At 44.0% G+C, this 12,023-nt stretch overlaps 1 protein-coding gene across 1 annotated transcript in view; it reads left to right on the top strand.

Moving 5' to 3' along the window:
• Positions 1–12,023, top strand: part of cap2 (cyclase associated actin cytoskeleton regulatory protein 2) — a 237,952-nt gene that overhangs the window by 205,132 nt on the left and 20,797 nt on the right. Inside the window, exon 8 of the mRNA XM_068057232.1 lies at positions 8,231–8,396. Within this exon, the coding sequence (XP_067913333.1) occupies positions 8,231–8,396 (166 nt within the window). The remainder of the gene's footprint in view (positions 1–8,230; positions 8,397–12,023) is intronic.

Raw genomic sequence — 12,023 nt, 5'->3', positions numbered from 1 at the left:
CATGGGCAGTCTCTGGTCCACGGAGGGCCCCGGCAGCAAGAGCCTCCCATTCCTATCCGCTACCCCCTTGCCCTCACTAACCTACCACCCTCCCCCTTTGCCAGTGCCTGCCTGAGTGGCCCCAGCGAGCCTGCCACTTCCTTTAGACCATCCTTGATTGCTCATCAACAGCCTGCTGCAGTTCCAGCAGTGGCCACAAGCTCTTGGACACAGGATTCCCATCCTTAAAGTGACAAGGACCCGGCACTGGGCAGTTAATTGCCCAAACGCCATAAAATGTAGCCGGGAGTCCCCCAAACGGCCAAGGCAAGGTTCCGCTTGCCTTTTTGGCTCGGCGTTGGGGCCCCCACTGGCTGCACAAAATCCCGCCCATAGCAGGTACTATTCACTTCATCATCTTTGAAACATCTCCAGTAGAAAAATATAAAATAACCCTTCCTATGTTATAATTTACTGCCATCTGCAATATCTACAAGTCTGAGATTGAAATAGCAGAATATTAAGAAGTGTAGAGAACATGCAGTTTAGAAGGCCCTTAGACAACATGAGCAGTGGTGATATATAAATTCAATTCTTTACTTTTTTTCTGTCATTTCCTTCTATTCTATTTTTTCATTATTTTTCAGCTTTTGGTAGTTATTTGTATTGCATTTCCTGATTCTGATGTATTTTAGTGAGCATTCATCCTGTGCAAGTATATTTGAATAAAACAATTAAAAATATAGCCAAGCAGAAGTCTACATCAAGGAGGTTCATGTGACTGGCTGGATGTTGTTAATTATGTGGAGCTAATGTGGTGGTTATGGGTACCTGGGGACCTGACAATACACAACAGAGGCTGATGAAATGTTTATGTTCTTAGTAAATAATTCCTACTGAGCAATTCTTTGTTCGCTCTCCAAAGACCATTTACAGCCCCAAAAAAGTAGTCGGGTGGTGTTCAGCTGTTAACTTACAAGGGTTGTATGTCACTGGCTGCTGTGTTCAAATGAAACAGGTGGTCTCATAATGGGATAGTGAATGGCTACTCACTTCATTTTTGTTTTCAGTGAAGAAATTCCTTACAAAAGGCCTGTGTTTAATGTCACTGTACACCTGCTCAGTGAGTCTGTTGGGTAAAGCACTGAGTCCCTGCTTGTCCTGAAGGACCATATTCTCCAAAAGGGTCAAGGGATCGGTGTAAAAACTTCATGTAAAAAAAGCCCACTTGGATCATTTCCCAAAAAGGCAGTTTTTAACAAACTAGCATCATTTCTGGCTGTGCTGGATATATCATGGTATTAAGAGATTCCCTAGCAGGCATCTCCTTTTACAAGTGGTAATTCTTATTGGTTGATAGTCTGTATTCAGGAGATATCCAACCAGAGTTTAGTCTTACAATTCTTATCACAGTTTCCAATTATTTTTCTATCTTCAAAAATTGTTCTGTAAAATTTCAATATCAAGAGTTGAAATTTTAATTGTACAAGGCAGTCAGACTTGGCTATGTGGTAACACTTTCGCAATTTCAGAAGGTTATGTGTTCAAGTTCCATTCCAGAAACCTGAACACATTACACAAGTTGACACTCCAGTGTAGCCCTGAAGGAGTGCTGCATTCTTGGAGGTGCTGTCGTTTGGATCAGACATTAAACTGAGACCCTATCTGTGCTCTCAGGTGTACGTGAAGACCCGATGACACTCTTTGAAAGAAAAGCAGGGACATTCTCCCCAGTGCCCTGAACAATATTTATCCCTCAACTCAAGTCACTAAAACACATTAACTGGTCATTGTCACATTACTGTCTGTGGGAGCTTGCTGTGCACAAATTAGTTGGCACATTTCCTACATTACAACAATGACTACACTTCAAAAGAATTTCATTGGCTATAAAGTGCTTTGGAATATCCTGAGATCATGAAAGACAATATATTATCACAAATTTTATTTTTATTAATCACAAAGTATTTCTCCCCTATCTTGTGAAGATGGTTTGTGCTGAGGTACATTTCCATAGGCTCTAGTAGTCCGCACTAACATCTCCCCACCATCCTTCCAAGCAGCCTTCCTTCATGCTAAGCCTGTACAGGGAATGGCAGAAATTAGAATATTACGGGGAGCCGTACAGTTGAGCTTGGATTCACCTACCTACTTTAGTGGGGGTTCCATGTTGGAATTTTGATCAGAGACCCATTGCCTTCACCTAGCTTGGGGCACAGAATCTAATTGTAGAACACTTACCTTGGACGTGATTGACTTGGGGGGAATGTGGGGTTGGCAGAGTGAGGGGATTGGCAGAGTGGGGGAGTTGAGTGTGTCCTTCGAAAAAAATAAATTAATAAGCTAACAATCGTAATTTTTTAATGGAAGAGCTGCTGTGAGTCTTTTTTTCTTTTTAGTTGCCAAAAAATATTGTACCACAGATAGAAGTTGTGCTAAACTTCTCCGCCTCACTACCTCTCTTCCGTCCTTTAAGACACTCCTTAAATCTTTGACCCAGCTTTTGGCCACCCATCCCTAATATGTAGCTCAGTGTCAGATTTTCTGATAGCTCCACTGTGAAATGCCTTGGGAGGTTTTAATATGTTGAAGGCACTATATAAATGCAAGTTGTTCTTATGTTCACAGAATACAGAGGGAGCGGTTATAGTACAATTGTTAACCATTGTTGTTTGGCGACCCCACATAACTTTTGCTTCTCATGATTTAAACAAGTGGCACTGAACTCTTTGACAAACTAATAGTATAACTGAGGATGTTTTCAAAGCTGAGGAGTGTATTAGTTGTGATAAGTCATAGCGCCACTTGGCACATGGTGCATTCCCCTTTAAATGTTGAATTTGATGACCTTTTACCTCAGACTAAGAGATGACCCTGCTTTACAGCCAAGTCACAGATCGTGGAGTTGATTTGTAAGGATAACCAGTGCAATGAGCTGTCAATTAACATGAGAAACTTCAGCCAATCAAAATTACTGAACAGCCTCCCAACTCATGCAGAATTTTTTTCATTTTAGTAAAGTATTTGCTTTGAGCCTATGTAATCACAGTGTAAAAACAATATCTAAACAGAGCTTGAGTGAATTGTTACACTCTGTTAATATTGCACATTGGAGGTTACAACAGCTTCAAATTATAACCCAGCCAAGCTACAGTTGCTGATTCAGTACAGTATTCCCCAAACCTATCTCGGGATTGATCCAAATCAGACTGCAGAGGACACCCAGTATATTCGTGAGGCATGCTGAGGGCACCCAGTATATTAGAGTGGGATCCTGGGTTTAACTAGTATAATCTAGAGGGGTGCTGAGGGCACCCAGCGTATAGGAAGGTGGGCAGCTGAGAACATGAGGTGACTTCATTCAAGATGTTTTCATATATTGCAGTCAGGCTATGGTGCCACATCTCATGGGGTTGGAGTTTGGCTCTCCCAGCAACTAGAGTGACTCAATGATCAACTCAGGAGCTTCCTGATGGTCCAACTCTCTCGCCTCTAGTGTTGTAACTGGAAGTGGGGTAAGAGGAGGAAGAAAGGGGTACGATTTTCTGTGTGTATGTCTTCTGTGGCAATGAAGAAGACACAGTTCAGACCTTCCCAAACGTCCATGGGAGGAGGGAGTTTACAGAGGGACGTGAGGAAGACATGTAAGAGTCAGATAAAAGTAAATAATTGTTCATTATACCTATTTGGATACCTAACGTGGTGTGAAGTAATTCATCAGTTTTAGGTTGTATTTTGTCTTTTAAATGTGTGATTCCGAAGAAATGGCCTTAATTGACACATTGCCTTTGTATCAGATGCGGTACATATCCTGAATTATATTGTGTAAGAAGAGCACATCAGGTCTTGTCTTCCCCTCTGGAGGCCTCCTAAAATTCTTACAAATAACAAATTAAATGACAGCTACTGTGAGCACGGAGATCAGTCTAGTGAACTATGGGTAACAGCTGTTGCAGACACAAACAGCTGAGGTAATCCTGTAAAGCTATGGCTTTTGCAGATGACGGTATACGGTCGCCTGATAAGCCCTAACTATTCTTTCTATCAGGGCCTTCAATTGTTACTCTGCCCCAGGCACAAAGCTCTGATTTCTACGCATCAGGGCCTTTTAGTGAGCCAGTGAGAGACAGCTTGATGGCTGCTGCCTACATGGTAACTCCTAGCAAGTTCCTGACTGGGTGCTTGCAGCTGACTGGTTGATGGTTACTTCGCCTGATGCCCAGCACACGTCTGTTTTAAATTAGTTTTGACACCAAGAGGAAACTAAATCTTTTGGGTAGAAGCAGAAGGGTATCTAGAGACGGAAGGGCTGACACATAGCAAGAGCCAGATTAAGAATTCTTGGGGCCTTGGGCATCAAGAAACTTCGGGAGCCCTTCCACCACCTGCCACTGGCACAACCATTAAAGCACAAACATTTTAGTTAAATGCATGAAGATACAGCCATGTAGATTGTTTACCCACTGTATTAATAATAAAGAAAATCGTATCACAATATACTATTGTATTAAACATATTTGTCGGGCCCTATAGTTAGTTGACTACGGCCCCTGCATTAATTTGCCCTGCACACAGGTTCATTACAAGCAACAACAACTTGCATTTATATAGTGCCTTTAAAGTAGTAAAAGTATTCCCAGGTGTTTTACAGGAACGTAATCAGACACAACATTTGACACGAAGCTGCATAAAACAATATTAGGACATTTGATCAAAGAGGTAGTTTTTAAGGAGCGTCTTAAAGAAGGAGAGAGAGGTTTAGGGAGGGATTTCCAGAGCTAAGGGCCTAGGCCGCTGAAGGCACGGCCACCAATTGGAGAGCAATTAAAGCTGGGGATGCACAAGAGGCCAGAGTTGCAGGAGTGCAGAAAGCTCAGGATTGTAGGACTGGAGAAGGTTACAGAGATAGTGGGAGGGCGAGGCTATGAGTGGGTTTGAACACAACTATGAGAAATTTAAAATCAAGGCATTGCTTAACCAACAGTTAGTGTACAGGTCAACGAGCTCAGGGATGATGGGTAAAGAGGACTTAGCCCGTGTTAGGGTATGGGAACATAATTGTGGTTGAGCTCCAGTTTAAGTATTAGTATAGTTGAATGTGGAGGTAACAAAGGCATGGATGAGGGTTTCAGCAGCAGATAAGCTGAGATAGGAATGGAGACAGGCCATCAAAAAATTGTCTGAATTTTTGTATTTATAGGGTCTTGTCTTGCTCAAATACTTAAAATTCACTCTGGTAGAGACACTTTTGTTTTAATTGTACAGTCAGATCATTATCTTTTGTTTATACATGGAGCTATTTATGCATTAGATACAGGATTTAGTCTACATACGTGATAATTCAACTTCAGCTGTTTCATTGTGAACCATAGGAAACTGAAAAATAAATTCAAGCAGGGATCTCCGGACACCATTTATGAGAGTACCGGGTGCACTCATGTTAACTTACACTTGATACTGTCCTACTAATCTGTAACCTGCATTGCACAAAATAAAGGCCAAGGCTCCATGAGTTTGATGTCACATTTTAATGAAGTAACATGAAGATGCTTCTATAAACACAATGCAAGAATGTGGTGTCCTTATTGAACTCAAATTGTATGCAGCAGTTGCACTGCAGCAACTCACCAAGACTTCTTTGACAGCACCTCCTAAACCTGTAACCTCAACCACCTGGAAGGCCAAGGGCAGCAGCTGCATTGGAACAGCATCATCTCCCAAGTTCCCCTCCAAGTCACAAACCATTCTGGCTTGGACATATGTTGCAGTTTCTTCATCATCTTTGGGTCAAAATCCTGGAACTCTCTACCTAACAGTACCTGCACCACATGGACAGCAGGGGTTCAAGAAGAAGGCTACAACCACTTTCTGAAAGGTAATGAAATGCTGGCCTTGCCAGTGGCACTCATAGCCTGAGAATGAATACATTCAAAAAAAAGAGTTCCTGTGGAGGAACATACATTTAGTAATCATATTCATCGATAACTAGTTCTCTAACCTAATATTTTAGTTTGTTACTTAATTTTTAGTGTTTATACTTTCCAATCTTTGGTCCATAATAACCCAGGAGGATGCTTGTTCAGTCTCATTTGCTCCTGCCAGTCCCTCTTATTTCCAAGCCCCTCCTGTTTCGACTAAAAGGCTAATTTCTATTCAGTAGCAAAAAACGTAGTTTGCCAAATGCACAATCTACTGTGTCAATCATTTCCACAAAGAGAATCTTGGGCCATCTCGGCATCAGTTTCACCCATGCAGTACATTTTATTTTAAACTGCTGAGGGCCAGATAATGACGGACTAGTTGATGGCTGGTGCCTGCACGGTAACTGTAGACACTGCCACTAGATTGATTGACATATCTCTCCAATTACTGGTGCATGTCCTGCTTAAAAATGTTAAGTGATTGTAGCCTGGAGTAGCTACTGGAAGCAAACTTATAATTGTTTGACACAGATGTGGGGAGTGGGGTTTTTATTTATATAGTACTTTTCAGGACCTCCAAGATGTTCCAAAGCATTTTACAGCCAGTGAAGTACTTTTGAAGAATAGTTACTGTTGTAATATAGGAAACGCAGCAGACAATTTGTGCAAAACAAGGTCCAACAAACAGCAGTATGATAATGACCAGATAAGCTTTTTATGAGCCATGTTGGTTGAGGCATAAATGTTGACCAGGAGAACTCCTCTGTTCTTTGAAATAGTGCAGTGGTATCTTTCACATCCACCCAAGAGGGAAGATGGGGCCTCAGTTTAACATCTCATTCAAAAGAAGGCACTTCTGACTGCAGCACTCGGTACTGCACTGGAGTGTCAGCCTAGATTTTGTTCTCAAGTCTCTGGTGTTGGACTTGAATGACGTCCTGACATGGAGATAAAAGTGCTACCTTTACGTAGCAGTGAAGACCAGGGCAGCTTCTGCCTGGTGTTTGCTCTGCAGATAGTAGCAGGTAGTAAGCTACAAAGTGGAGTGACATGGATGGTGGTTCATTTGATTTGCCCGTCCTGTGGGCTGTGGTGATAAGTCCCTGTTACTGGGACTTGTAAATGGGAGACTGGTGCTATGGGAAATGGGGACAGAAGGACAAGGGGGCACAGAAAGTGGCCATGAAAATTGAGAACGCTAACAGGACTAGCAATATTAGGGCACTCTCTGCAGGGCATGTTTCATTTCTTGGTCTGCAACGCCCTACATTCTCGAATGGGAATTAATGATTGGATATGCACTGAACTGGGAGGGGAGAGAATTTGCAAATGGAAGGAAGAGAATTACAAGAAAGTCAACAAGGAAGTACAAATCCAAGGACTGGATTTTAAGCAGCCCTCGACGTAGTGATCCGTGGCAGGGGAGAGTCTGAAGATGGCCCCGGATGAGGCCCACCACAGGCCTCAATGCCGGCAGGGCCTGGCCCGATCCTCCTGGCAGCAGCGAGGCACCGTGGTGGCCTCCCTGCTGCTGGGCGACGGGTTCTGAATTAACATATGCAAATGAATAAAATTAATAAATTAATATACACTTACCTGGGATCTTACAGGCCCACCGCGATCTTCAGAGCATGCAACACTGGTGGGGAGGGAGAGGAGATATGTTTATCAGTGCAGCGGGTGGGTACAGGGTCAAATTAACGTCATGGGTGTAGGGGATGGTGGGAAGGGTTGTAGTTTAAACTTTGTGCAGTTTGTGGGGGGTAAGGTCAGATGGTAAAGGTAAGTGTTTTTGGGGGGGAAGGGCAAATAATTAATTGTTATGAGGGGGTGGGTGAGGGGCAAAATAAGTGTATTCATTTAATTTTATTTCATCTATCTTTAAATATTTAAATAAGCTGGTAGGGCTGACAGCCCTTTAAAAATGGTGTCAGCGCCTGTGCACATGCAGTTGACGGCATTGCCGGGGACAGACAGCCCGCCCCCTCCATGTGATTTGTGGGGGGGGGGGGGGGGGGGTGGCAGCCCACCCCGACTATTTAAATGAGCCGCTGCGCTTGAGATTGCAGCGGCTCTTTGAAGAGCTTATAAAATCCATCCAGCCCCAAGTCACTGATGCAGTACTGACTAAGCTTCCCCTAATTTGCATAAATTTACTGGCTAAATTGAATTTTTATTGCGGGGGGGGTATGGGGGAAGCAAATTCTTTTGAACATCAGGCCTCTAGGTTGCTGAAGTGAAGATGACCTAAAGGTGCTGATGCAGTCATTTTACAATGGGTGAGCACTGTCGCAACAGCAGCTGAAAGTTTGTTTTTCCTTTATTTTCAGGGTCCCGCAATGTCTGCACCATCTTGTGGCCCTTGTCCCCCACCTCCACCTCCTCCCCCCCCTGGGCCCCCTCCAGTCCTGTCGCCGGAAACACCAAAGGATGAGGCATCTGTGGCACGTTCCCAACTGTTTGCTCAGCTTAACCAAGGAGAAGAAATCACCAAAGGTGAGAATATCAGTACAACTACTTGTCCTAATCTGCACATGAGATGGGATTGGGGGCAGGCTAAAATGCTGTTTGTTGTCAGCCATATTTTGTTACTTAGCTACTGCATATTTTCAAACAAATGTTTAAGTACATTCTAGCTTAAAAAGAGAGTTTGTAGCTGTATTATCCCACTCTATCATTTCAAATAGCTGTTTGCAGAGTTACAAGGACATTTACAAGCCACCGAGTCCAATAAGATACCTGTAACTATCGACCGTAGTGTCTGCCCCTGACCATCCATTGTTTCGATATAGAAGGGTGAGTTTCTGTTAGTTACATCAGCACAATCAGTCAAACCAGCACAAAATATCGCGCCATTTTAAACATAAGTGAGTTACACCCACTTGTGCTCATGTTTTCCACAATCTATTACGCTGGTTCAAGATTCAATTCAGCAAAATCAGGCCCTGCCCACAAAACTGGCCACGCCCTCAGGTCGCAATAGCAAGATTCCGCAAATAACGATAGTTTGAAAAGGCTCTTCAAATCGTGGTCATTTTCTTTGACGCACAGGTATTCGGGCACTTTTAAAAGTTTTTTCATAACAAAAAATATTTAATTTATCAAGAAACTGGCTAGTGTGCAACAAAGAAACTATGAAATGGTTCAGTGTAGTTTTTTTAAATGATTTTAAATCAGGTTATTCACAAGTGGTAGACTGGGAACCCTTATTAAAAATGCTAAGTTTTGATGATAAATCCATATTCAGCTGAAACTGCAGCAGGCAATTTCCCAATTGTGCCCAAAGCAGAAATTCAGCCCCATAGAATGTGTTGTGTTTTTAATCCAACCACTCCTTCCTTCCTTATGGAAAAACATCTAGATTTCTTGTTGATTGACTACACTGGTAATTGGGAGTAATGAACAATGTGTGGGGGAGGAGGACACTGAAAGTTACAACATAACTAAGGCTATTGAAAGCTGAACTTTCCAGCATTAGAAGCCTGTGTTTTTAGTACCTTGCTCTATGGCAGCAAGGCCTGGACAACATATGTCAGCCAAGAGCGACATCTCAATTCATTCCATCTTTGCTGCCTCCGGAGAATCCTTGGCATCAGGTGGCAGGACCGTATCTCCAACGCAGAAGTCCTCAAGGCGGCCAACATCCCCAGCATATACACCCTACTGAGCCAGCGGCGCTTGAGATGGCTTGGCCATGTGAGCCGCATGGAAGATGGCAGGATCCCCAAGGACACATCGTACAGCGAGCTCGTCACTGGTATCAGACCCACCGGCCGTCCATGTCTCCGCTTTAAAGACATCTGCAAATGCGACATGAAGTCCTGTGACTTTGATCACAAATCATGGGAGTCAGTTGCCAGCGATTGCCAGAGCTGGCAGGCAGCCATAAAGGTGGGGCTAAAGAGTGGCGAGTCGAAGAGACTTAGCTGTTGGCAGGAAAAAAGACAGAAGCGCAAGGGGAGAGCCAACTGTGTAACAGCCCCGACAACCAATTTTATCTGCAGCACCTCTGGAAGAGTCTGTCACTCTAGAATTGGCCTTTATAGCCACTCCAGGCACTGCTTCACAAACCACTGACCACCTCCAGGCGCTTACCCATTGTCTCTCGAGATAAGGAAGCCAAAGAACAGAAGACATATATTGTGAGACAAAACTGTGCCAGTCACAAGGGATAAATACAGCAAGGGGCAAGGTTGTGAAAAAAATCCGATATAAATTAATGTGTAATTCATCATGTCTTAGACTGGAACCAGGGACAGAATGGCTGAAAACATCATTTCATGATTTATTTAGCTCACTGTTTTCAAGCAGAAAAAAAAATCATTAGGTAGTTAACAGCCAAAATAGAGTGGTAAGGATACATCATGTTCACGTTACATTGTCTGTAATGCTAGATCGTGTATCTCCCCTCCCTTCGCCCACCATTGCTAGCTGTGTCTTCAAGTACCTAGGCCTCATCCTCTGGAATTCCATCCCTAAACCTCTGCACCTCCCTTTTTGTTTAAAACTCCCCCTTAAAACCCATCTCACTGACCAAACTTTCGGTCATCCTTCCTAATCTTTCTTTCTTTCTTTGAATCAACTTCCATTTTTTTCACTAACAACACAAAAGCAAAAAACTGTGGATGCTGGAATTCTGAAACAAAAACAAAATGCTGGAAATGCAGGTCAGGCAGCATCTATGGAGAGAAACACAGAGTTAAAGGGTGTAATCTAATGAGTGCCATGGCATTCCCGATGGCGGGACCGGAAGTTGTTGTCATGTGATTTTGTATTTAAATTAGCCATGCGGCGGGGGCAGTCTCATTGGTGGAACCCGCCATCACTGTCCCAAGCACCATCATCACCACAGATAGAGAACATTCAGTGCTTGCAGCCTCAAGATTCAGCAGCTTTCCTTTCATGTAAGTATCTTCAGACCAACTTAAATTGAAGCTTTTACTTAAATCAAAATGTTTTTGCCTCCCTTATTTTGTGAAAGTCACCATTAACTTCATATCATTTATTTTCCCTACAGCCGAAGTGAATCACATGGCAGCCAGCAGGCAGCGTCCTGCCCCACAGTTCAGTGATTCCTCCCTGCAGGTTCTCCTCCAGGCCGTCAGGGAAAGGCGGGAGGTACTCTTTCCTGCAGATGGAGTCAGAAGTCCCTCCTGCCACACCAAGAGGGTCTGGATGGAAGTCGCGGAGGAGGTCTCAAACCGTGGGGTAACCCGTAGAACATGGGTACAGTGCCGCAAGCAAATCAATGACTTGCTGAGATCGGCGAGGGTACGTGGTCCTGCTGAAGCTGCTCTATTGTTTTCTCCATGGCTCCGTGTCTTTAAGGCAGACAAGGAATGCAGTGGAATGCATGAGCAGCCTTGGTGTCATTTACTAAATGATGAAGATTAGCATTCTTTATGTGAGTGGATGTGTTGTGCAAACGCCAATGCAGAATGAGTGATGTTGACACATGTATGCAATAGTTGTGATGGATCATTTGCCATGTCATTAAATCTGCACTGCCTGCTGCAGGATAAACAAAGCCAAAACCAGCGTGAGTGTACTGAGACAGGAGGAGGGGTCCCTGACATCAGGCTGTTGACCATGGCTGAGGAGGCGGCTTTGGAGATCGTGAGAGAGGAGGGAGGCAGGGCAAGCAGAGATGGTGAGGCAGGAGCCACAAGGCGTAAAGGATGAAGTGACCCCTCTGCTCTTGCAGCCATATGTGGAAACTGAAGGAAATTATGTGAACTGATGTGAAATACACGCTTAAAGTGCCTCTGTTTGTGTCTCCGCTGCAGGTGGCCGCACTCAAGTCGCAGAACATCATGTGGCCCATGAATCCTTTGGGAAGGAAGAAGAAGCCAATGCCCCAGAGGGTGCACCGTCAACTGCCTCTTCTTCCACCGCCACCAGCGCAGATACATCCACACAGTCCACGGGGGGGTTTAAGATTAGAATCTGGGTCACAAGCTGGTGTGCACAACACAGACAAGTCCCAGCAACTGAGGGAGCATGTGCCAGCCGGGTCCCCTGACAATTGGAGGACCAGGTCCCTGCTCAGCCCCACACTCATGATGATCATCTGTTTGTTGCTACAAGAAGTCTGTTGGATGTGCAGCAAAGTCATGTGGAAAA

The sequence above is a fragment of the Heterodontus francisci genome, chromosome 2 (assembly GCF_036365525.1).
Source record: "Heterodontus francisci isolate sHetFra1 chromosome 2, sHetFra1.hap1, whole genome shotgun sequence".
NCBI classification, from domain to species: domain Eukaryota; kingdom Metazoa; phylum Chordata; class Chondrichthyes; order Heterodontiformes; family Heterodontidae; genus Heterodontus; species Heterodontus francisci.
This window is presented reverse-complemented; position numbering and strand designations above follow the sequence as displayed.